The sequence below is a fragment of the Pan paniscus genome, chromosome 23 (genome assembly GCF_029289425.2).
Source record: "Pan paniscus chromosome 23, NHGRI_mPanPan1-v2.0_pri, whole genome shotgun sequence".
NCBI lineage: Eukaryota > Metazoa > Chordata > Mammalia > Primates > Hominidae > Pan > Pan paniscus.
Genome location: NC_085927.1, coordinates 56743949 through 56770927, shown reverse-complemented (window position 1 = coordinate 56770927; position 26979 = coordinate 56743949). Strand labels below are relative to the sequence as shown.

Genomic DNA, 26979 nt, shown 5'->3' with positions numbered 1-26979 from the left:
TTTTAAACAGTAAGTCCATTACCCTAATTATTTCCAAAATGTTTTTAACTAGAAAAAATGAATATATATGAGTCGTGGGCAATGCAAAGATGTGGCACCTGCACAGTCAGTTCAGGGGCTGCAAAGCCAGCAACCTGCACTTCGCTATTCCACACACGAGCAACCCCAGGGAGCTCTCTGCTTGTCTCAAGTGGGTCTAGAACTGCTACAGAAAATGTGCTACGCTCAGATGCTTTGGTTTTTACCTTTCAATGTTTCTGAGATTAACTGTGGAGCACAAAAGCACCTAAGCTATGAGGAACATTCAAGGAAGTCAGGCAAAGGATGTATTTGGCAGTAGCCTTGGTTTAGACAACACAAAAAAAACAAGGTGGAGGGAAGTAAAATTTAAATGCTAACAATGGAAAGCTAAAACAAATCATTCTAAAGCTACAACTTATCAATGAGAAACTAGCACCAGCTCTTCTTTCCCTCACTGTCACTCAAAGCTCTATTAATACTCCGATGATGGAAATAAGCAAAAGAATGACTATGCTGCTAAAATCCAGCTGTGAGCATGTTCTCTGCGTTCGTCCTCTCATGTGTCCCACCGGCTGTGGGGATTTTACCTGCCATCCCCACCACACACTCATCACAACCCTAGCAGTCCTCCAGCTCCAGGAGCCATATGCTAGAGTGTCCTCTCTGGGTAACCACATGCTTAAGAACAATCTATACTTTAAGAATCTGACTTACAAACAGGAATATAATGTTTTTTTTTTTTTTTTTTTGAGATAGAGTTTCACTCTTGTTGCTCAGGCTGGAGTGCAATGGCATAATCTTGGCTCACTGCAACCTCCGCCTCCCGGGTTCAAGCAATTCTCCTGCCTCAGCCTCCCAAGTAGCTGGGATTACAGGCATGCGCCACCATGCCCAGCTAATGTTTGTATTTTTAGTAGAGAAGGGGTTGCACCACGTTGGTCGGGCTGGTCTCGAACTCCTGATGCCCACCTCGGCCTCCCAAAGTGCTGGGATTATAAGCGTGAGCCACCGCACCCGGCAAAATAAATATTCTTAATGTTCTTAAGTAAATGCACTATTTATTCTAATCCCATTGCACATTTGCTTTCAAGAGTAATTTAAGAGAAAATGACATAGAAAATCAAGTCAATTAGATATTAAACATACTGATGGTGAGAATCCATTGTAAAACACTCTTCACCTTTTCCAAAATGTGGTCCTATTGCTCGCCTGCAGCACAACCAACATCCAGTCACTCCGAGTTATCCGTCCAAAGTACTCAGTCAAGACATCCAGCCACTCCAAGCTATCACTCCAAAGGACTCAGTCAAGACATCCAGCCACTCCGAGCTATCAGTCCAAAGGACTCAGTCAAGACTGTTTCTACATTTAAATAGCACGGAGGCATCAAAGATGGGGAGGGGGGCAAATACTTCTTTGTTTCTTGCTCTGCTAAAAATGTTTAAGCTAAAATACAATTTTCTGCTTAAACTGTGGAATTCAAGGTGATGGAACAATGCTCCTTAATTCAAAATCTTCAAATTTAACATACTTAAAAGTAATATGACAGTCGCTGTTTGAAAAGTACAGGCTTTACTTAAAAATTACACCATGCCTAAAGGAAAGAAAAACTAAAAGATTCACCAGCACTGGATGGTTTCAGAAATTATGCTACATGATCTCAATAGAGCATTATGTACAGAAGGTAGAAATGATTTTTATAAAGATTTCTTAATACAAGGAAAAGCCTATATTGTAAGGTTAAATGCGAAAAAAAACATGAAACAAAATGTTATAGATAATATGCACTCGACTATGTAAATACAATGCATAGAAAACAAGACTTAGAGGAAATACAGAAAACAGCTGCTTATGCACAGTGGTACGGCGGCTGCCTGGTGGCCATACACAGGACAGTAACCCCTGAGTGAGCGCTGAGCGGGCAAGTGCCCCGCACCCTGGCTCAAAGGACGGGCTGGAACCACAGCTCAGGCTCCAGGCTGGATGAGTCCTCCTTCCTCTCAGCCCAGACCTAGACACTGCGACCCTAGCAACCTAGAGAAGAGACCCAGGCTAGCTTCGAGGCCCAGCCCTGGGCGGGGCAAGAGATGGGGAAGGGCCCAGATTCACACTGCTTGCCACACAGAGGTGATACCATGGTGCCACCCCCAAGGAACTGAAGTAGAGCCCAGGACTCTCCCCATGCAGATAGCCACTGGTCTCTTGGGAGCAGAGAAAGTAGAGAGATCCTTCTCCAGCCCTCCCAGTGTGGCTGTGTGGGAAGAAAGGATCTTAATCAAAGGGGAGGCTGCACAGTGAGGAGATAGGCTTCAATAAGTCTTCTCAACAGTGGGATGGCCAAGTATTTTAATTGCTTCCTTCATAACTTATCTATATTTACCAGTATCTCTATACTGTTTCTAAAGCTATGTTTTTACATTACTCTGTAACACTGAAGGAACATACTTCAAAATAATAAGAGCCAATTATGACAAACCCACAATCAACAGCACACTGAATGGACAAAAGCTGGAAGCACTCCCCTTGAAAACCAGAACAAGACAAGGATGCCCACTCTCAAAACTCCTATTCAATAGAGTACTGGAAGTCCTTGCCAAAGCAATCAGGCAACAGAAAGAAATAAAAGGCATTCAATAGGAAGAGAGGAAATCAAATTGTTTGCAGTCAATACGATTCTATACCTAGAAAACCCCATAGTCTCTGCCCAAAAGCTCCTAGATCTGATAGCTTCAGTAAAATTTTAGAATACAAAAATCGATGTACAAAAAGCAGTAGTATTTCTGTACACTAACAATGTCCAAGCTGAGAGCCAAATCAAGAATGCAATCCCATTTACAACAGCCACAAAAAGAATAAAATACCTAGAAATACAGCTAACCAGGTAACATATAAGATCTCTACAATGAGAATTACAAAACACTGCTCAAAAATATCAGAGATGAATATACAAATGGAAAACCATTCTATGCTCACGGATAGGAAGAATCACTATTGTTAAAATGGCCACACTGCCCAAAGCAATTTACAAACTCAGTGCTATTCCTATTAAACTACCAATAAATGACATTTTTTGCAGAATTAGGGAAAAAAACTATTTTAAAATTCACAAGGAATCAAAAAAGAACCTGAATAGCCAAAGCAATCCAAAGCAAAAAAGAACAAAGCTGGAGGCATTACAATATTCATGCTTATGAATATACTTGTGAGTACACTTGAAACTATACTTCAAGGCTACACTAACAAAAACAGCATGGCACTGATAACATGGCACAATAACAAAAACAGACACACAGACCAATGGAACAGAAGAGAGAGCCCAGAAATAAAGCCACACATTTACAGCCATCTGATCTTTGACAAAGTGGACAAAAACAAGCAATGGAGAAAGGACTCCCTATTCAATAAATGGTGCTGGGATAACTGGTTAGCCATACACAGAAGATTGAAACTAGACCCCTTTGTTATACCAAAATCAACTCAAGATAGATTAAAGACTTACATGTAAAACCTAAGACTGTAAACATCCTGTAAGATAACATAAGGAAATACCACTCCAGACACAGACCCTGGCAAAGATTTCATGACCAAGATGTCAAAAGCAATTGCAACAAAAACAAAAATTAACAAATGGGACTTCATTACACTAAAGAGCTTCTGCACAGCAAAAGAAACTATCAACAGAGTAAACATACAACCTACAGGAGAAAATATTTGCAAACCATATTTGCATACCATCACACACCAGTCAGAAAGACTATTATTAAAAAGTCAAAAAAAAACAGATGCTGTGGAGGTTGTAGACAAAAGGAAATGCTTTTACACTGCTAGTGAGAATGTAAATAGTTCAGCCACTATGGAAAGCAGTTCGGTGATTTCTCTAATAACTTAAAGCAGAACTACTGTTCAACCCAGCAATCCCATTATTGGGTATACACCCAAAGGAATATCAATCATTGTACCATAAAGACACATACACGTGTATGTTCATCATAGCACTATTTACAATAGCAAAAAATATGGAAACAACCTAAATGTCCATAAATGGTGGACTGGATAAAGAAAATATGGTACATATACACCATGGAATACTATTCAGCTATAAAAAAGAACAAGATCACATCCTTTGTAGCAACATGGACGGAGATGGAGGTCATTATCCTAAAAGAACCAATACAGGCACAGAAAACCAAATACTGCATGTTCTCACTTATAAGTGGGAGCTAAATATTGAGTACACATGGACCCAAAGAAGCAAACAATAGACACCAGGGCCTGCCTGAGGGTGGAGAGCGGGAGGAGGGTCAGAATCGAGAAATTAGCTCTCGGGTACGACGCTTATTACCTGGGTAACTAAATAATCTGTACACCAAACCCCTGTGACTCACAATTTACCTATATAAAAAACCTGTACATGTACCCTTGAACCTAAAATAAAAGTTAAAAAATAATAACAACATAGTAGCCAGGCACAGTGGCTCATGCCTGTAATCCCAGCACTTTGGGAGGCCGAGGTGGGTGGATCACTTGAGGTCAGGAGTTCGAGACCAGCCTGGCCAACATGGTAAAACCCTGTCTCTACTAAAAATACAAAAATTAGCCGGGCATGGTGGCACACACCTGTAATCCCAGCTACTCAGGAGACTAAGACAGGAGAATCGCTTCAACCCAGGAGGCAGAGGTTGCAGTGAGCCGATATCGCACGACTGCACTCCAGCCTGAGCAACAGAGACTCCATCTCAAAAAAAAATGAATAACATAATGTTAACTTCAAAAAATAAATAAAAATTATATATTGTTTCAGTGTTTAAACAAATACTAATAAAGTGCTCTATAAACACAAAAACTTTCTGTAGGGATCCAATTCAACAGAGTTTCTCTAATCCACGAAGCTTCTCTGTGCAAAGCATGACACACGCATGCGACACAGTCCCCAGATTCGAGGAGCAGCGAATCTACCTGGGAGAGGTACAACAGGAAAAAAGAAAATAGAGCACACATCAGGAATGAAACAGAATCACAGCCTCCATGAGTTTTAGGGAATATATGGAAATTTTACCTTTCCATATATCCCTTCTAAAAAGTTAAGGTATAATTGTCATAGGACATGACTAAATGATTATTAGAATGGGAGAATACCCAGCTTTGAGCTAGGCACAGTGGCTCGTGCCTGTAATCCCAGCACTTTGAGAGGCCAAGGAAGAAGAATTCCTTGAGTCCAGGAGTTTGAGACCAGCCAGGGCAATATAGCAAGACTCTGCCTCTACAAAAAATAAAAAATTAGTCAGGCGTGGTGGTGCATGCCTGTAGTCCCAGCTACTTGGGAGGCTGAGGTAGGAGCATCACTTAAGCCTGGGAGGTTGCAGCTGCCATGAACCATGATAACGTCAGTGCACTTAGCCTAGGCAATAGAGCAACACTCTGTCTCTCTCCATACATACATACATACATACATACATACATACATACATACAAACAAACACATACATACCTAACACTCAGCTTTAAGCCTAGAAGAAAACATCAGCATGTGCATCCATTTTAAGGGGGTTAAACAGTTGCCATAAAGGTTCCCTCTTATGACAGGGAATTTGGCACTGGGCACGAAGGCTGTCAACACTGCAGTTGCTGGGCTATGGGGAAAACAGCAGCACCGGGGAATTTATTCGTCTTTACAAATGATTTCTACAGTCAACATCCCTTCTTATCTGAGTTTTTATCACAGTTTGAGAGTAAGAGGCAGAACTCAATCTCTTTAAATTAATATAAGATTCACTAAAGTCTACAAAAAAAAAAAAAAAAGAGTGAAAGATGATGACAAGTGTTGACCAGGATGTGGACACACTCCTGCAGGAAGAGGAAACATACGCTCCTCCCACAATGCTGTGGGCAGGGAAAATGGTGCCGCCACGTGGGAAAGCAGTCCGGCAGGTCCTCAAAAGGTTAAACAGAGTAACCATGTGACCCAGTAATTCTCCCAGTTATATACCAACAGAAATTGAAACACATATCTACACGAAGACTTGTACATGAATACTCATAGCAACGTTACTCCTGTTAGTCAAAATATTAGTCAAAAATGGAAACAATATTACTCGAAAAATGAAAACAATCCAAATGGATGAGTGGAGAAACACAACGTGCTGCGTCCGTACCCGGAGACGTTACCTGGCTACGGAATGAAGGAAGTACTGATTCACGCTGCGTGGATGAACCTTGGAAGCATGATGCCAAGTGGAAGAAGCCAGACACAAAGGGCCACGCACCATGTAATTCCACTCACGTGAAATGTCCAGAAGAAGCAAATCCACAGACACAGAAAGCAGATGAGAGGCTGCCTGGGGCTAGTGGACAAGAGAAAAGGGAAGGATGGGGAGTGACTGCCAATGGGTATAGGATTTCTTTTGGGGATGATGAAAATATTCTAAAAACAAAGGTGCTGATGGTTACACTACTCTAAATATTCTAAAAATCTTTCAACTTTACACTCTAAGTGGGTAAACGTTATGGTTTCTAAACTGAATCTCAATAAAGCTGTTTTTAAACAGCAGTAGTAAGTAAAGTTGCATGGAGGTTGGGAGTGGGTGGGGGACAGAAGGAAGGAGAACGGTGACTGCTGCAGTCAGACGACGGGCACGCGGGTTCTTCGGACAATTTTGTTGACTTTGTGTTTGAAACTTTCCATCATAAAAAATTATTTAAAATAAAGTTGCAAGAGGCTGTGGTCCACTGAGTGCAATCTTCCCCAAGCACAGAAACATTCAGGCCCCCATTTCTGAGGGAGGGCAGGGAGCTGATGTGACAGTTTGCTTGCCACTATTCTTCAGCCAGATTTGGCAGGTCGCTAGCAAGATCCCCACTATCAAATGCTTTGACCAATTTTCAGTCTCCATCCCTGTGAGCTCTGCTGACCACTCCCTCCTTCCTGAAGTTGTCCCCTCCCTTGATTTCTGTGATACCTCAGGCCTGGCCTCTGTCTTACCTCTGAAACCACTTCTTCTCCATTTCCTTACCACACCGCCATAGCTCTCCCCGGGGCACACACTGGTCTGGCAGCCTGCACGCACACACACACAGACCCTCTTCCTTGCCTCCTGTCTCCACCCACATCTTCTCCACGTCCCCTGTGGCTGGTGGGTGGCAAGGGTGTGGCTGATGGAGGACATCGCTGTGTGGGCTCCAGGAAAGCTTCCGAAAGCACATAGGCTCAGCTTTGGCCTCGGCCCTGCACCCTGCACCATCTCCCTCTCTCCAAACCTAGGACAGGGACAGAGCAGAGATGCGGCCACCATTTTAAGCAGAGGAAAGCCACAGGCAGCGACAAAGAAAGTGACAGTAATGATGATCACAAGAGCAACGCATACTGGACACTCCCTGCATTCCATACCTGGTTCTAAGCTGTTTTTGCCTCGCTCAGTGTTCACACCAACCAAGGGACTGGTGCCATTATGATCTCCATTTCGTGTCCACTGCAGAGATCACTGAGGCACCAAGGCCGCCTGCAGCTCTTCAGGGGCAGCGCCTGGATCTGGACCCCAGCGGTCAGGCCCCAGAGCTGCATTGCATCCTTCACAGATCCCAAAGGTGGCCCTCAGCAGCAGGAGCCACCTGGACTCTCAACGCCCAGACTCCTGCATGGGAGAGCGCCATAAACCTCCCTGTGGGACAGCCCCATTGCCAGCTCCTCGAGTCACAGACAGTCACAGCTCGGAGACCCCTGACACATCAGAGAGCCACTGGATCCTGTGACCCGCTGCACTCCACTCTCCCCAGACACACACATCCACAGCCGCGACTGTCAGCAGCCATTTCCAGGCCGACAATTTCCAGACTAACCTCCACTGCAGATCTCCTGCCAAGGCCCAGATCCCAACAGACTCTTCTACTCAATCACTGCCGACAGAGCACACTCAGCACATCCTAAATCAGAACCCCATCCCGCCTCCCCAACCCGCTCTTTCTACTCCACATCTCATCCTGGCAAACGGAACCACACCCCTCACAGGGCCAGGAATCTAGGAGGTCACTGGATTTTTCCTTCTCGTTCACGCTCCCCTCTGCTCACACCAAGTCACCTTGGTGCCCTCACAGCAGCCTATTTGACATCCAGGACCAGGCCCTCCTCTCAGGCCCAGTCCTCCCTCAGCGAGTCTCCTGCCTCCGCCGGCCTCTGGTCTGGGCCCTCCTGTACCCCTCGGTGTCTCTAGACCAGGTGTCACTCCTCTGCTGTTACAAACTCTAAGATGCCCTGGACCCTATGTTATTCTCCTCCTAGACCTGCCTTCTTCCATGGCCTGAACTAAGTCCAAAGTAGCATGTGCCTTGCTGTTTCCTCTGAATCCTAAAAGATTAGACTAAAAAGTGTGTCTTCCGCCTGTTCCTAGCTGAGTGTCGTCTCCAATGGGTGTGCTAACTGGAGTCTCCTCCACACTCTGCCCGCCCCGTGGGTCAAGGACGCAATCTGCAAGAACAAGCACGCACGCTCGGTTCTGATCCGGAATGAGCACATTCAAGCTTCAGCAAATGTATCACTATGTGCCTCTAGTTTCTTCCCCACTCCCTAAGGCTTCAACCTCTGAAATTTATGAGCTGCAAAACCTTCCTGGCATAGAGAACTTCTCCATGATCGATCTCTCCCATCACATTATACCCTCTCACTTCGTTTTCACTTGTGGAGTTTTCTCCCCAAGCTTCGGTGATGTCGAACTGGCTGTATTTACTGGACTTCACTGTCTTCACATGCTTTGCACACGGCTGCCCCTGCCTCTGAGGTCACGAAAGATCGCCTGACCTCTTTCTCCAATGACAGGCACCTCCAGGGCCTGAGCGAAACTGGTGGGTGCCACTCAAACAAAGGTTGGTTACAGATTTGTTCCCCATTTGCTTGGAGAGGTTGAGGCTAGCACTAGTGAGGAGTGTGCAAGTGGGTTTGTGTCTCTGTATGGTTATGTGTGTGCGTCCGCGTGCATGTGCCTGCACGCCTGTGTGCACAGCATGTGTGTGTGCAAGAGCATGCCCTCAACATGCATTTACAGACTCTGCATCCATCAACAGCAGGACCAAACTGCCCTTCTCAAATAGTGGCGAGCTCCACGAGGAGAGCTGGGATGCATACCATGTATTCCTGACTCAGGCCGGCAGTGTCCTGGCACCCATAAGACCCATCAAACCTTAACCCACCTCTGAGCACACCTCCACACAGCTTGAGCATTGCTCCCCCACTACAAACTGTTTCTCTGACTCTGACATCCTGGCCAGCCTCCTGCTGAAGATGAACATTCTCCTCTGTGCAGGGAAGCAGTTCACCTAGTCGACTGGTCTGCCTTCAGACCAGGTCCTGTGTGTCAACCTCAACCACGGCAGCTCTCATTAGTTGCTTAGCAATGAGACAACCTCCTATGAAATCATAACTGGAAACAAAGTGTCAGAGGGGTTGCAATACAATTCACTACATGCATATGTCCTCATCCTCGGGGGATGATCTATCCTCGGGTAAAGCTCATCTCTCCAGATTACAGCAAGGATGGGAATCTGAAGCACACCACATCCTTCTTTCCAAGTCAAAGAACGTAACACTGAGAGGGCTCTGAGTGCCAGCATGTGCAGAGTCGGAACCTCCCACTGACAGCCAGAACGATGAGCCACTCCCGAAGAGCCGCTCCTACTCAGGACCAATGCCACGCTCCAGGACTCCCCACCTCCCGTGGAACCAGTGGGAGCATGTGGTAGGCCAGGAGCTGTGGATCTTTACAGGCTCTGGACACATGGCGAACACACATCCCCAGAAAGAGCCCAGCTCCCACTCAGGCATCACAGATCTGTCTGCTGTTGCCTGAAAGCCCCTGGAGAAATCCCACACCCCGGGGATTTCTTAAACCTTTGATTAACTGGGATGCTATCCTGTACTTCAAAGAAAAGAGGAATATCCAAGTAACAACCCAAGCTCATCCCCAGAACCTGGCCAGCTGCAGCTCTCAGGAGGTAGCCACACCCGGGCTAGTGCCACAGGCAGCTGCACCAAAGGTGTATGAGCGGTCACATGATAACCTGAACGCTGAGGCCCAAGGACTGGCAGGTGCTCAGGTGTCGAAACCACAGAATCCCATTACCAGGCTCTGTTCTCTGAAGGAACAGTCAATCTTTAAGATCTTCACTAAGCAGAGCATCTGAGCTTTACTGGCTTGAAGACCCAGCAAACTAAGAGTTCAGCAAACCAGAACAGCCTCTCTGGAGGGCACCTGTGCCTCTGCCGGTGCTGGACCCTGTAGGTCCCTGGTCTATGAGCTTCCCCAGAAACCCTCCAATCTCATCCACGCAGCTGCCAGAATGAATGTTCAAAGACAAGAACCTGAGCACAGTGGCTGGGGGTTTCGCACACCCCTGGGACTCGACCCCAAGCTTCTCCTTCTCAGCACTGCAGCCCAAGCCGCCCTGCCCTTCCTCCCAATGCCACTACTTGTCACTGCACCTTGGATTCCAGGCCGGCCCTCCTGCTGCCCTCTCTGAATGCCCGGCCTCAATCTAGCCTCCTCCTCATCCCGTGAGACATGGCTAAAACGTCACCTCACCCTGGAGGCCTCCCCTGACCCCTATAAGGGGATAGGTCCTTACAGCAGCCCAGGCTTCCTCTTGATAATGTGAATGTTAATTACTTTAATTAAGACTTTAAATTACTCCTCTAAAATCTGTCTTCCATGCTACAACCACAAACTCCAAGAGGACAGGGATCAGGCTTTCCTTGTTCTCCTGCCCCATTCCCACAGCACAGGGCCAGGAGATGCTCTGTCAACACTGGCTGCATTGAACCGAAGTCATCTCCCCACCGCAGCGCTCTGCACCACACCCAGCACCAGAGCAGGTGCTCCATGAAGGGCTGCGTGAATGACTCAACTTCAGCCCCATAAGGAAACTGGACAGCACACCACGCAAGTTAAACGCTTCTTTACAACATAATGAAAGGCGGACTTGGACTGTAGTAATGAACATTCCCCAAACCTAGGAAGCTAGATCTAAAAAGGACTACAAATGCAATAATCACATGTGAAATCCAGGACCGAACTTCTTTTTTTTTTTTTTTTTTGAGATGGAGTCTCATTCTGTCACCCAGGCTGGAGTGCAGTGGCTCGATCTCGGCTCACTGCAACCTCCGCCTCCCAGTCTCAAGCGATTCTCCTGCCTCAGCCTCCTGAGTAGCTGGAACTACAGGTGCATGCCAGCACGCCCAGCTAATTTTTTGTATTTTTAGTAAAGACGGGGTTTCACCATGTTAGCCAGGATGGTCTCAAACTCCTGACCTCGTGATTCATCCGCATCAACCTCCTTACGTGCTCGGATTACAGGCATGAGCCACAGCGCCTGGCCCAAACATTTTTATATGTCCACTTAATAGTTGACCGACAGAAATAAATGGTATGTTTTACACAGATGATCAAAAGTGACACCGTATACCCAATGTGTAGTTGTGTTCTGATGTGTGCATATGTGTGTGCATGTGCCTGCGTGTGTGACGGCGATGCAGGAAGGATGGGGACGCAGGAAGGCAAGGAGAGTGTCTCTGAGCTCATCTGAAGACACCACTTATAGGACACAAATTCCATTTTCTCCAGGCTTTCTTTCTTCTGGACAATTAAGATCGTGGTCATGCCCCTTCATCCTGTCTTGCAGATAATCAGGCAAATGCATTAAGAATCGCTTAGGTCTTACAACAGAAGTTGGTGGTAAAGTAGTTAAAACAAACTTCTTTACCACATTAATTAAATGGTCTATTGAACATGGAATATCAATTCTCTAATCACATCTCAGTTGAACTTCTCCTTTCAATTAACAACTCTGAAGTCTACTGACAGAGGTCCTGCTGTTCTAGGATCATTAAGAGCATTTTCATCATCTGTCAAATGAGGGGTAAGAGGCAAAAAAGCAAGCACCCTCAGGAGCAGCCTCTCCCCTACTTAAGAGATGATTAGGGAGTGAGCCGAGGCAGCTCTCATTAGTTGCTTAGCAATGAGACAACCTCCTATGAAATCACAAATGGAAACAAAGTGTCAGAGGGGTTGCAGTAAAATTCACTACTTGGATATGTCCTCATCTTCCGAGGATAATCTGTTAATCTGTCCTCGGGTAAAGCTCATCTCTCCAGATCACAGCAAGGATGGGAATCTGAGGCCGACCACAACCTGGAAAGGCTAAAAACACCATGTAATAACAAGAGGCGAGCACCAAGTCCAGAAGGCTTGCAGGAAGACAAAGCCGGGTTTAAATTCAAATGCTGTGACTAAACAGTAAAGTCCCCTCTTTCCTATTTATTTTTTATCCATAGATGCATTAAAAAGCAGATCCTCACTTTTATTATCAGAGGTTTTAACTTAAAAACATATTCAAAACAAATTAAGTTATATTACAGTTGATTGTGATAAAGGAAAAATACGCAGTACTTAAAGAGAAACAGCATAAAAACACAGCCCAACCTAAACCACTGTTCAACCAGTTATTTCACAAGTAATTAATACTCTCATAAAACCAAATGTTACTAGTATAGCAAAAGTAGAAAAGTGATGAAAGGCCACAGAAATGCAATTAAAGAAGATGTGATTTTCAGCTTGTAAGCAAAATATGTGACTGATACTCTATCACCTTAATCTTATCCATTTAAATTCAAACCACTGACTGGGCGTGGTAGCTCACGTCTATAATCCCAGCACTTTGGGAGGCCAAGGCGGGCAGATCACGAGGTCAGGAGTTCGAGACCACCCTGGCCAACATGGTGAAAGCCCGTCTCTACTAAAAATACAAAAATTAGCTGGGCATGGTGGCGCATGCCTGTAGTCCCAAGTACTCAGGAGGCTGAGGCAGGAGAATCGCTTGAACCCGGGAGGCAGAGGTTGCAGTTAGCCGATATCGTGCCACTATACTCCAGCCTGGGCAGCAGAGCAAGACTCCGTCTCAGAATAAACAGATAGACAGACAGACAGACAGACTGATTGACTGACTGAATGACTGATCGATTGAATGACTGAAACCATTAAAGCCATTACTGTGATGGCCTTTAGAATAAACTACACTCCCCAAATATATTATCTATCTTCAAATATTGTTAAAAAGAAGATATTAATCATTATAACTGCAATTTAATGTCTTCAGTAGTTGAGCATGTAGATTAAAGACATTTTGGAAAGCTGTTGTTGATGAGAAAACTATTATTCTCTAATATTACCTATCATTAATAACATTACACTTAGTAGCAATTTTCAATATTGTTATAATTATACATAGCAACACACAGCAAGTCCACTAAAGTTCACGTTTAATGTTTGCAAGAAATCTTACCTATGTATTCACAAATGAAGACCACAAAGAAAGGAGTGACAAGATCATTTATCCCCTGAACGTATCCACTGGCTGGGTGGCGGATCGCCCATATGAACAAGATCCTTTCAAAAATCTGAAAGAAAATGGAACAGGTGGTAAAGCAAAAAGTAAACATGGCAGAAACTTTAAAATGAAAGCATTCTATTACTTAAAATGTATACTGTATTTTCTCATTGCTCCTAATATTAAGATACAAATATAAACAAATATCAATTTTTTTTTTTTTTTTTGCCCAGGCTGGAGTGCAGTGGTGCCATCTCAGCTCACTGCAGCCTCTGCCTTCCAGTTTCAAGCAATCCTCCCACCTCAGCCTTCCAAGTAGCTGGGACTACAGGCATGCGCCACCATGACTGGCTAATTTTTGTATTTTTTGGTACACACAGGGTTTCACCACATTGGCCAGGCTGCTTGTGAACTCCTGACCTCAAGTGATCCACCCGCCTCAGCCTCCCAAAGTGCTGGGATTACAGGAATGAGCCACCACGCACGGCCCTTAAGACAATTGAAACTTGATTTTAAAAAAAAATATTTATTGTCTCACAAGCAATGTGCAGCACTTCAGCAGCCCCTGGCTCAGTCCGTCCCTGAGCTGGCTCTCCCAGCAGAAGCGCTCTGCTCCTCCACACCCCGCGGGCCACCGTGCAGCAGCACCTGACCTATCAGTGGAGACTTCCTCAGGGAGGGAGGTATGGATGAGTGAGCAGGCGAGCAGATGAGTGGATGGACAGGTGGGTGGATGGATGCTCTAAATTTCCCTCATAAAGTAAACAGATTTCTTTAAACCTCTGAAAAGTTATCACCATTCAAGAAGACAAACTTAAACATCTTCCATCACTTACGAAATCTTAGCAGGCATTCAGGTACCCAGGCCAGGCATGCAGGAGTCATTCCGGCCTCCTCCCTCCAATACTCTCAATATATTCAGTGGACCCTCTCTCCACCACCTCTTATTCCCACCTACTCGCTCCCATCTTCACTCATAAGGAGGGTTTCATTATACCAAGGTGCAACACCATCCTATCACCCACACCATACACGTGCACATGTGCACACCTGGCTGAAGACCTCTGCATGCTCCTCACCTCCCACGGACAGAGCCCCCACCACCACCAGTGCAGTACCCCTGGCCCCTCAGTCTGGTCCCTGCCCCAGGGTCTCCCCAGCCAGCACCCACATTGTGGCTGCACTGAGCTACAGCATTCTTCCCCAACTGAGCCTGCCAGTGATCAGCCCATACTCCTACCGCTGCCTGGAAAGCCTGCCACTCCCGCACCCTGGGTCTCGATCCCCCTGAGTGATCAGCCCATACTCCTACCGCTGCCTGGAAAGCCTGCCACGCCTGCACCCTGGGTCTCGACTCCCCTGGCTTTCAGGATTCACCTCAAGCACCACTCCCTCCGTGAAGACTCTGCTGCTGCCTGTTCCCTCCCCACTCTCTTTTTGGAAGAGCCAACCACTCCCTACTTTGTGGCCCTCTAGTTCCCACTCCTCTCCACTGGGTCACTGGCTGATGGCTCCAGCCTGACCTTCGGGCTGCCTGCCAGCTAAGGCCAGGCCCAACTGCTGTGTCCAGGCCTGTCCATACAAACAAGGCACAGGAGGTAGACCTCAGGAACACACGCTCCGACAGATGGATGAATTACATCGCTGCCATACAAACTCAGCCCCGCAGAGCCAACTACACTTGCACCCTGGGGAGTCGATCCCTTCCTACCCTGCCTACAATCCTAAATCTTACTGGGCTTGGTAGGCTCCATCCCCAAAATCACCATCAACCCGGGACCTACAAAGGAGGGACCTGGGGCCGACAGGTGAAGTCTCTCAACCCAAGGAGCCTACCCAGAGTGGCATGACCAGCCCTAAAGTCCAGGCCCCCCGCCACCCCACGCTAGCATGCAGTGCACACGGCTGTTCAGGTGAGTAACAGAGCCACCACCTAACACAGCAGGCACCTGAGAGACGCGGGTGGAATGAGGAATATGTTCGCGCACATACATTCATACACGCTTTCCATTTTCAGTTGACAACTTTCTAGAGAGAACTGAATATTTAACATCAAAGACCAAACCCACTCAACAACACAGTGCCATTTAAGAATTTCTCATGTACCAAAGCTTAGCAAATGATGCGAATGCTATTTAACCGAGCTGCAAGTAGCGGCCAGAGGAGCCGTGTGGGGCCAGAGGGAGATGAAGAAGCAGGGCGGCAACCCCTCAGCCAACAGTGCTGCACCACGAGTCACCAACGCGCAGCCCCAGCCCTGCCAAGCCCCTAGGGCATGAAGGAAGCCCAGGGGACGGCGTGTGACTAGAAGACAGGCAGGCTGGGTCCCTGAAGGCAGGCACAGGGCACAGGTCCAGCTCAACAGCCCTTAGGTCCACTCACCAGCAAGCCTCTGAGGGGCCTCTGAGCCCCCAAAAGGGTCAGGAGCAGGGGGCAGAGGGGACAGGGGCCACACAAGAACAGGAGCAGCAGCAATAGAAGGAAGAAGGAATGACACAGAGGCGGTGACTCCACGGAAGCTGACCACACAGAGTTATGAAGAAATGGGGAAACTCTGCCCAGCACCTCCTAACCAAGAAGGCCCAGGGTGCCTGAGGCCACTGACATCCCTCCACGTGTGTCCAGAGGACCGCAGCAGCCAGCAGCCACTGGACCCAGCTCTGTCGCCACACGGCATCCTCTACAGCCCAGGGAACAAGCAGTGCAGCGCCCCAGGAGCACGCACCCTGGACAGAGGGAGTCAAGGCAGGCACCGCCCAGAGCAGGGGGCAGTCGCACTGCAGGGCTGGGTGTGAGAGAGTGAGTGTGTGTGTGTGTGTGTGTGTGTGTGTGTGTGTATAGGAAGAATTTAGGCAGTGGAGCACCCCCACCATTTAACAAGGCCCCTCACTTTCAGAGGGCTTGTCTCACACATGCACGCACACACACACACAAACACACACTCTCTCAAGGCTATATCTACTCATAAGCATGAATGCAGTACTTTCCTCAGCAGCCTAAGTGGTGGATAAAACCAATTTGGCAAATAGGACATACCCAACTTCACCCAAGGAGGATGCCGAGGGGAGCCCAAGTCCTCTCGGCACAACAAGCTCCCGGGCTCTGTGGAACATGAAACAGGCTGCTGCAGGGGGAGAGATCTGAGCAGGCCGGAGCCCCGACTCGGTTCCACAGCAGGAGCCTCCATGAGGCCCGCATCTCTGAACTGTACCTGAGATAGACCGAGTTCTGCCTGAGCACAGCCTCGGGAGAGACACGGAATGCACTATGCACTACGGGGCAAATCAGGACCACCAAACAGGCACGGCAGGAGGTGGCTAAGCCTTCAGTTAGCAAACAAACAGTGCTGAAGCACCTGCCAAGTGAGTGCCCTTTCACAGGCAACCCAAAGACCCAGCAATTACCTTCTTCCCCTCATCCAAGTCAGGACAGAGGGCCTCTGCCCACCCAGACTCCGGGACGCTCTGCACCAGCCTGGATAGTAATGTACTTTAAAAGAGCACGCTTGTATTATTTTGAGGAAAAATGGAGAATTCCAGTTTCTTATTGACTGAAGAAAGCTATCAGTCAGTCCAAATTCTTCAGATTTAACTCGGCTTGATGTCCGCTGTCATCCAACTGACATGTAAATAAAGGATAGCCAGCTCAAGTATTGAACAAAAATGACCTTTTTAACGTGGCAAGCAGGCTGAAACAGTGAAAAGCGGGTGTCCCGTGGAGGCGTGTGACACTGCACACAAAGCCTGGCTCTGCCGCTAAAGGCACATGCTTTTAGGGCACTGCTCCTGAGGCCCACCCCTCAGAGAATCCCAGGGAGACCTGCGGACCCCACATGCCATCACCACTATAGCACACCCCAGATGCGTGTGGCATCCAGCCCCTTCCCCCAGCTCCACTGCCACAAGCCTGACCACCATCACCTTGTGCCTGGTCCGCCGTGACAGTCTCCTGGCTGGTCTTCCTGCTAACACCCCCATGCTCCACATCCCGCTGAGCAGCAGAGGTTGCTGCTAAAAATGTCAGGTCACACCATCCGTCCCCCGTGGCTTTCCAAGACCCTGACGAGACAATGCACTCCCGAGCATGGCTTCAGGTGTGTGCCTGGCCGCTCCCTGCTCTCTGGCCTCCTCGCCGGCAATGGGTGCTCTCTCACCAGGCCCAGTCACTCTGCGGCTGTCTCAGGGCCTTTGCACTGCTGCTCTTTCCACCTGGAATCCCCGTCTCCCAAACTTCCCACAGCTCCCACGATGTTCCACCCAAGTCTTAGTTCACATGCATCTCCTCAGAGACAAGCTCCTCTGCCACCACCCTACCCAAAGCAGCAGCTCCTCCACCGCACTGCCCCGGCTCTGGCCTATGGCTCTCACCCAGTTCAAGGTGGGTCCCTGGGAAGGGTTTCCTCCACCCACTTTACAGCAGTGCCCACAGTCCTGCACGGCCGGCACAGAGGAGGACTGGGAAGCTCTTTGTGGCTAAATGGAGGTGTGGATGGTGGAGGCGAGGATGGTGGAGGCGCGGATGGTGGAGGCGAGGATGGTGGAGGCGCGGATGGTGGAGGCGAGGATGGTGCAGCTGCTCCCTGATGCCCTGCATGTGAGCCCTCCCCTTCCTCCCTTCTCCAGGTTTTGTGCCATTGGCAGGGCCTGGGCTCATTCTGGGGGTCTGTGTGGACAGATAATGAATGCCATGGGTGCCTGCCTGGGTTTGTGATCAGCCTCTCCCATCTGTTTCCTCTACCAGGCAATGCTGCAGCCTGGCACTTCAAACGTCAACCAATCAGGACCTCAGGGCCCCCACCTGTCTGAGTGGAAAAATGCACAGAGAGGAAGGGGCAGAAGTAACTCCATTGAAAGGGACAGGGAAGATAGAAGCACTTGGTGAAGGGAGACTGCAGAGAGGTGACGGGAAGAGAGGATGGTGAAAGCTGAGGAGGGAGGAGGAGAGGAGACTTCTATGCAGAGAAAAGAGCATGTGTGCACACACGGAGAAGAACACACGCACACACACACACAGAAGAGCACACGCACAGAGAAGAGCGCACACACGTGAAGAGCACACACACACAGAAGAGCACACATGTGGAGAAGAGCACATGCACACAGAAGAGTACACACATACGAAGCGTGCACACAGAGAAAAGCCCGTGTACACAGAGAAGAGTGTAAGTGCACCAATCTACACACACAGAGAAAAGCTCATGTGCACAGAGAGCACACGCGCACACATGAAAAGCACATGCGCACATATACACACGCAGGAAAGAGCCCATGTACACACACAGAGGCACAAGTGCACATACACAAAAAAGAACACACACACATGCACCTAGAGCACACACACACACACACACACAGCTCAGGGTCCATCTGGGACACACATACAGCCACAGGCCAGTGAAACAGCTCAGGGTCTATCTGGGAAGTACATGTGGCTGAGAAACAGAGTGAGCAGCCTTTCCTTAGCGACTTGCTCGTAGGTGGAGAGCTGTTTCTTTTCTCCCTGAAAAGCCTTCCTATTTCCAAGCCTTCCTATTCCAAGGATCTGGGATGGAGAGGCCCTGCCAGATGAAACCCATGGTGCGTGTTCCCGCATCTGCCATCAGCGCAGAGTCTCTGCTACTAAGAGGAGGCCTGAGCGTCTTTCCTGCTGAGGGATGTGCTGCCTGCAAGCTGTGTTCAGGCCCACCATTCCCACTGTAGACAGCGGCGCCCAGGCAGCTAACCTATCCTAAATGCACACCAGCCTCGCCAATTAAATCACTGCCACAAACCACACAGAGCTGTGCAGCCCCTCCCCAACATTTATTCTGGGCAGGCTCTCCTTGCTCTCCATGTAATTATGGATCTAAACTCACCTTCTGGCTGCTTATCTCCCTCCAACGATAGCTATTAATTTAGAAAGTAAGAAAACATATACGATTTACATTTTTTTGGGTAGCAGTAGGGAAGAAAAGGTAAATAACTTGCTTGAATTTCCTGCAGCTGCCCTTTCTCCCATCACTGCTGTGCTGAGGGCAAACCAAGAACCAACATGGCTCCACCCTTGACTAAGCCAAACGCAGGTCGCAGGTCGCAGGTTGCAGGCCGCAGGCCGCAGCACCCTGCACGTGGCTGAGAGGCTAATGTGAGCCCCACCTGCCTGCAGTTGGTCCTAGCTCAACTCACCCCAGCTGCAGGACCTCCCATCACCCACCAGAAAACTGCAAAAGGGGCAGCCATCCCACCAACGTGGCAGACAGAAACCTATCTCTCAAAATGCTACCGCAGATCAGCCTTGTCTAGACTCAGGAGGAAAATCCCCAACACCTACAATAATGGAAACAAGGTTCCATAAACAGAGAACATCTGGGACACGGGGAGGTCATGCCCCTAGAAGGATGGAGAAGGACCACTGATTCCTGCCCGCCCACAGGTTGAGGAACAGCCTGCGGGAAACCAGCAAGGCAGGGGGAAGCTTGGCCCCTAGGTTCAGGACATCCCTGGCCATGCCCCAGAGGCTCCCTTGGCCCCAACTTCTGGGACCGCTGGCCCTCGAGTGTCCGCCTTGAGAGACCCACTCAGCTCAGTCCCCAGAGGCCCCGCCTGTCCCCCACCCGCCAACCGACTGCAGGCTTCTCTTCCAGCGCCCACCCCGTGCCCTCCTTCCCGTGGCCGGCTGCAGGGCTGGAAGCTAAGGATGCTAGCCCAGGGGATGGCTACTCAGGACACCCTGCACGGACCCAAATCAATCTGCTGCTTTACCAACTTGCTCATGAAAGGCTCTGAGCAGAGGCGACAGTCACAGACCCTGAGCTCCTCTTCATGCTGGCAAGCTATGAAGCCAACTCACAGGATGACTGTCTCCATCAGAAAGGACAGAGGCCTCCTCCAGGCCCGGGCTTCCCTTTCCTTGCGGCTTGCTGTTGTTTTCACTGCCTCATTCCTTTTTATCTTTTGTCTTAAATCACTTCATATGAGTTATGCTGGTGTTTTGAAATGGCAAAAACTAGTTCTAATCCCAAAGCAATTTAGTATCATTTTAAAAACTCCTTCCCAAATCACCTGATTTGTACTGTGGTGCCTAAGAGTCCCCACCGTCCCCCTCTGAAAGCCACAGAGGCTTTAAAACATTTTCTCAGCCGGGCGCGGTGGCTCACGCCTGTAATCCCAGCACTTTGGGAGGCCGAGGCAGGTGGATCACGAGGTCAGGAGATCGAGACCATCCCGGCTAACACGGTGAAACCCCCGTCTCTACTAAAAATACAAAAAATTAGCCGGGCATGGTGGCAGGCGCCTGTAGTCCCAGCTACACAGGAGGCTGAGGCAGAAGAATGGCGTGAACCCGGGAGGTGGAGCTGGCAGTGAGCTGAGATTGCGCCACCGCACTCCAGCCTGGGTGACAGACTAAGACTCTGTCTCAGAAAAAAAAAAAAAAAAAAAACATTTTCTCGGCCGGGTGCAGTGGCTCACGCCTGTAATCCAAGCACTTTGGGAGGCCGAGGCAGGCAGATCACCTGAGGTCAGGAGTTCAAGACCAGCCTGACCAACATGGAGAAACCCCATCTCTACTAAAAATACAAAGTTAGCCGGGCGTGGTGGCGGGCGCCTGTAATCCCAGCTACTCGGGAGCCTGAGGCAGGAGAATGGCTTGAACCCGGGAGGCAGAGGTTGCTGAGAGCCAAGATCACACTACTGCACTCCAGCCTGGACAACAAAGCAAGACTCCATCTCAAAAAAAAAAAAAATTTGTTTTTCATCCTGGTCACCAGCAGGCAAGCCAGGAAAGCACTCGCGGCTGAGAGCACACTCGGATGGTATTGCCGAGGGTTACCCTGAAATTATCTTGCCGCGTGATTTTCACCACAATGAGCTCGCCACATAGCAGACATCACTGAAAGCCTGTTGTAAGAAAAAGAGGTCCCAACACCAAAGGACACATGCTGTGGGACTCTGAAGCCCTGCATCAAATAATCGTACCTTTTTTTTTCTTTTTTCAAAAAACCGCATTGAGCCAGTTCTAAGCTTTTGCTCTCAGACTGGTAGGTAGGTAGGTAGGTAGGCAGATAGATAGATAGATAGATAGATAGATAGATAGATAGATAGATAGATTTTATTTAGATATGTATATATGTATACATACACATATATATATACATATATATGACAGATTTCATATCTTTTTTTTTCCAAATAAGCATTTTCAAAGTCTACAGGGTGACACCTAAAGGGGTCTGGGTAAAAATTGAGCATGCCACCTCCCTTGAAGGTGCGTCCACGGGCAGCGGGGCACTCGGCAGCAGCCCAGCAAGCTCTGAGCAACTGATGCTTTTCCCGGTTTGCTGGGAGTTCCTACCACCCCTCAATCCCAACCACTACCCAGTGCCTCCACTGCTGCCTTAGACAGTCTCAGCCAGAAAAGAAGTCAGGTAAGAATCTCTTCAAGGAGATTCCTTTCCTCCCCCGTCCACTGGGGCTGTCTCACAGCAGCGGCCCAGCCGAGAGGAAATACACTCCTGTGTGCTGCTTCTTACCCTGCTGGGGCAGGCAGGGGGAAGACCTGCTGCAGAACATTGAGGGGGCCTCTCAGACTCCTCATGCCCCTGGACAGGGCCCGATTCCTCGCAACTCCCTCAGGACCTTGCTGGTCCCTCTAGACTCACGCTCAGAGCGGCGACCAGAGGCGAGAGCTAGGGTGGAAGTCCACTGAAGCGAAACAGGAAGAGCCGACAGGTCCCCAAATTCAAGTGGCAAAAGCCAGAGGTACTAGGCCAAGAATCTCAGAGAAGAGGCCTAGCCAGCCGGAGCAGCCATCAGGGCGGGGAGGGCAAACAGGCTGGCTCCATGCCTGGTCCACAGCTTCCCCGAGTACAGACGCCCCCGCAGGCTGAACTTCGCTCTGCTACCACCCTGTGGGTTCTCGAAGGGGAGCCCCTTCGCCTGCAGCCTGGGATGGCTGTGCCACTGCACTTCACCTCAACCCTCGGCCCTCAGCCCCGAACGCCCACCAGGCTGAGGTCTGTGACCCCCTGCAGGGCGTGAGGCTGGGTTGCAGAGTGCCCTGAGGAAAGAGATCCACAGAGACTCCAGGTGCACCAGGGAGAGATCCGCGGCCCAACCGGGCCAGGAAATAGAAGAAATCACAGAACAGGGAAGTGAGGCAGCCCCAGCAATTAGGCATGACCCTCCAGAGTGGACTGCCCCATACGCTGCCCCTCCTCGGGCTGTCTTCTCCAATTCTTTCAGCCACCCTGGAATGCAGTCGGCAGGATACAAACTGTGGTTTCACTGACAACTGTATATGATCTCTCTGGGTTTCACGCACATCTGTCTTCATCCCTCACTTCAACTGTGCGCTGCTGAGGACAGAGACATCTGAGTCTTCGTGTCCCCACACGCCCACCGGGTGTCTGTCTGCTGGTGTTCTTCGGGAATCACAACCATTACAACTTTGTGTGTCAAAAATGCAGGTGTGTTGCTTGCAGTTATCACAGGAAAGGTGAAAACAATGTGCCCACTTGAACAGGACTCTGAGTGGAGGCGAAGAGTCAGCCCAGTGGAAGGGCTGGTTTAGCGGACACAGTGGGGCTCTGTCCCAGGACAGCAACTCGCATTCCAGCAAGTGAGCTGTCGCTTAAGTGGTGATATTATCTAGCAAAGGGCAATAAAGGAAGGATGCCCTAAGGATGTGGCTGTGTTTAGGACAACACAGAATAATCTGAAATGGTTCAAACAAGAAGTACTCACTGGATATTATTAGCTACTAAAGTTCTAGTAACATTCTTGATGTTCACGTCTTTGTTAGAGAGTGGGAATTCATTAAAAGTAGTACAAACTTTAAACTCTTCCCAAAGTATCTTTTCTGCAAATCAGTTAATACTCAACAATAATAAAAATGGTTGCTACTACTGGGTACCACCAGGGCTGAAGAAATTTAAAAACCAGAGGTATTCCCAGCTTGCTTGCCAAACTTCAGAAATCTGAACGCCAGAACATGCATGCTAATTCGGAAGGAAAAGGTTCTTCCTAAAAACCTCAACAGCACTCTCCCACAGAAGGCTCCCAGGAGGGGCTTGAGGTCCCCTACTAAGGACCCCGGTCTTCACCGTGTCCACCTAACAAACACCCCGCATGCCTCCAAGGCAGGCCCAGAACACCAGCAGTTCAGTGCACACGAGGGAGCTCAGAGATTTTGCATAACTAAAAAGGAACGATATTGAAACTGAAAATGTTGCTGTACTCATGTTTACTTATAAACAATCTGATTTGAGAAATTTTAAAACATCATAATTCTATATGCATCAGCAATGTGACATCACGGTACACAAAGCGCCATGGAGATAATTTCTGGGAGAGGAGCAGAACAGAGAATTCTACTGAGAAGACCTGTGCGATGTACAGCCCTCAAAATCCAGAAGCATCGCAGCCTCAGAAAGAAGAAATTATTTACAACTCAAGTTTCTGCAACATGATTCAAGGAACATCCCCCCCATGTGAGTTATAACACTTGATGAATGAAACCAAAATCGAACTGTAGAAATCTAGAATTGGGTTAAAAGGCAACTATATATCACATAAAATCCACACTGAGTATACCAAAACTACTGACTATATGTTTACAACCTAATTAATGGGTAGAACTCTCTTGCGATGAGCAGTAATGCCACATTTGGTGTGTGAATTACTCAACATTCACCTCATTCAAATACGTTAATTTACAGCCCACGTTTTGTGCCCACGTCAGGTGTCTTAATAGGTTAGCAAAACACAGAGGTTTCCTTATGTCCAAAGAACTAAGTACTGAAAATAAACAATACTTTCACACCAAGGATCACATCACTATTACCAGAGAAAACAACGCAGCTGAGAGGATTCCACATCCGGGCATAACTGAAGAATCAATACAATGGTCAGAAAGCACTTTCCAAATTAAAGAGAAACCTGGCTTCCACGTCTGGCAGCGTGGCACATCACATGTTAGCAAACTTAATCCTGCAGTGTGGCCTGGCACGTTAGATGCCAACAAACTTCTGAAATACACTTTTAAAAATCCATCATGACCAATCTGGATTTATTTCAGGAATATACAGTTGGCTCAATACTAGAAAATCTAATAAAATTCACTACATTAACAGATCAAAGAAGCAAAAACATATCTCACATGGGAGGAAAAAGGATTTGATAAACCTCCACAACCATTTATGATTTTAAAACTAAGAGCAAGGCACCTTCCTTAACATAGTAAAGATTAAAATCACAAGTCAATGGTGCAACGTTAAAAGACTTCCCTTTAAAATCAGCAGTGAGAACAGGATGTTTGCTTTCCCCAATAAGATTAGTACATGAAGGTTTAGAGAAAATTTATTTTGTAATGGGCAAAAATTAGAAAGAACTCCAGTGTCCGTCAACGGGTGCACAGACAGACACACTGTGGTACGGCCATACGGGAACACTACTCAGCAGGAAAAGGCAATGAACTCCTGATCCTTGCAACAGCATGCACAAACCTCAAAACCACTACGCTAAGTAAAAGAAGACACAGACTAAAGTCTACAGTTTCTATGACTCCATTTATATGAAATTCTACAAAAGGGCAGAACTCTAGAGACAGAAAGATCAGCAGTTGTCAAGTGCAAGGGTGGGGAGAGGAGACTGACACAAAGGGACATGGGGAACCTCGCAGAGTGACGGAAATGTTCTGTATCACATATTAGGGGGCTGGTACACACCTATGAACACAGCTGTCAAGCCGGGCACAGTTACTCACGCCTGTAATCCCAGCACCTTGGGAGGCCAAGGAGGGTGGATCTCCAGGTCAGGAGTTCAAGACCAGTTTGACCAAGATGGTGAAACCCCATCTCTATTAAAAATACAAAAATTAGCTGGACATGGTGGTGGGTGCCTGTAATCCCAGCTACTCGGGAGTCTGAGGCAAGAGAATCGCTTGAACCCAGGAGGCGGAGGTTGCAGTGAGCCGAGATCGCACCACTGCACTCCAGCAGCCTGGGCAACAGAGCGAGGCTCCATCTCAAAAAAAAAAAAAAAAAAAAAAACCACAGCTGTCAAAACATCCAATTATAAACCTAAAATACGTGAATTTTATTAGACCTCAATAAAGCTGACCAGAGGGAGAGAAAGAGAAAGGGAAGGAGAAAAGGAGGAAGAGAAGGAAAGTAGAAACTGATCACAGTGGACCCAGCCATCACCTGTGGAATGGATAAGCGAATGTTTCGATAGATGCAGGGGGTTGGAGGGATGCTTACGGCAGAAATCCTTCTTCCTATTAGAAGCCCAAACTTTAGGGGAGCACACAACTAAAAAAATCAAAGTTACATTTTCCCTGATCCATACAGCTACGTATACAACCATGTCACTTTGGATGACAGGCTAAGTTACAGTCAGTAGGAAACAAGCAGAAGTGCTATGCACAGCTGCTGGGACACACCTTTAAAGTGGGGGTATGGCATTCTCTACCCACGTCTTATTATCCCTGCTAGTGGAATGCAAATGTGATAAAGAGTGCTAGGCCAGCCACCTTGGACCATGAGGTCAAAGCCAAGCATATAGAGGAACAAACAATGTGCTGACAATGACCTCGTACTGGAGATAGTAATCGAGTTCTGGCCTGTGAAGGCACATTCGGGATTTGCCATCACTTGCAGATGTATTGAAATCTAACCCCTACACCTCTACAATGCCAGAAACCATAACTCAATTTTTTCTACTGGCCAACACAAGACAAACTTTTTTTTTTTTTTTTGAGACGAAGTATTGCTCTGTCACCCAGGCTGGAGTGCAGTGGCGCCACCTCGGCTCACTGCAGCCTCCACCTCCCGAGTTCAAGCAATTCTCCTGCCTCAGCCTCCCAAGTAGCTGGGACTACAGGTACGCCCCACCACGCCTGGCTAATATTTTTATTTTTCATAGAGACAAGATTTCACCATGTTGGCCAGGCTGGTCTTGAACTCCTGACCTCAGCTGATCTGCTTGCCTTGGCCTCCTGAAGTGCTGGGATTACAGGTGTGAGCCACCACGCCCGGCCAAGACAAACATTTCAATACTTTCCTAAAGCCCCTTGCTCATCATTCAGTTTCCCCACACACACAAGGCTGTGCTCAGGTTACCCACTCTTCACACTCTGCCAGCCTGCAGGAGCCTGGCTCTCCCAGAAGCTCATCTACCCTCCAAGTTGATCCACTCTGCCAAGCCTTGCTGAACTGGGACCTGGAGAGGATCAGCACCCCCAGGGGGAGCACATGGGACCTGAGCAAGACCCACTGCAGAGGGGGTGAAAGGAAATTGAATTTCGAAATCCCAAACTCATTGAGCCAAAGGGAAAAGTCAAGCTGGGACCTGGGCCATGCAAACTTGCCTTCCCCTTTTGGTTCCAAAATAAGATGGCTACACGATGAAGCTACATGCCTCCCCCATATTTTGCCCACAAGGAAATTCCTAGTGAGCTGCAAGATCTTTTAAGGTGTTTCTGTAAAAATTTCACCATGGCAGTGTAAATGGACAACTTATGTTCACAGGTGCACCCCAGCCCACCAGACACAAATGCATATCTGATTGTTCCCTGCCCCATTGTGTCTAGGTTATCTTATGTAACATGCAGACT

At 48.1% G+C, this 26979-nt stretch overlaps 2 protein-coding genes across 8 annotated transcripts in view; one reads left to right on the top strand and one right to left on the bottom strand.

Moving 5' to 3' along the window:
- The window catches only part of TBC1D22A (TBC1 domain family member 22A), a 419760-nt gene that overhangs the window by 254816 nt on the left and 137965 nt on the right, over positions 1–26979 (bottom strand). For all 7 annotated transcript variants that reach the window (XM_003812372.6, XM_055106057.2, XM_014343350.6 and 4 more), the window contains one exon: positions 13342–13456. In XM_003812372.6, the coding sequence (XP_003812420.3) occupies positions 13342–13456 (115 nt within the window). The remainder of the gene's footprint in view (positions 1–13341; positions 13457–26979) is intronic.
- LOC100971771 (putative uncharacterized protein FLJ32756) lies at positions 6582–10321 on the top strand. The gene is given in 1 exon segment (XM_063603163.1): positions 6582–10321. A coding segment is annotated over 1 exon segment (534 nt). The 5' UTR covers positions 6582–9654; the 3' UTR covers positions 10189–10321.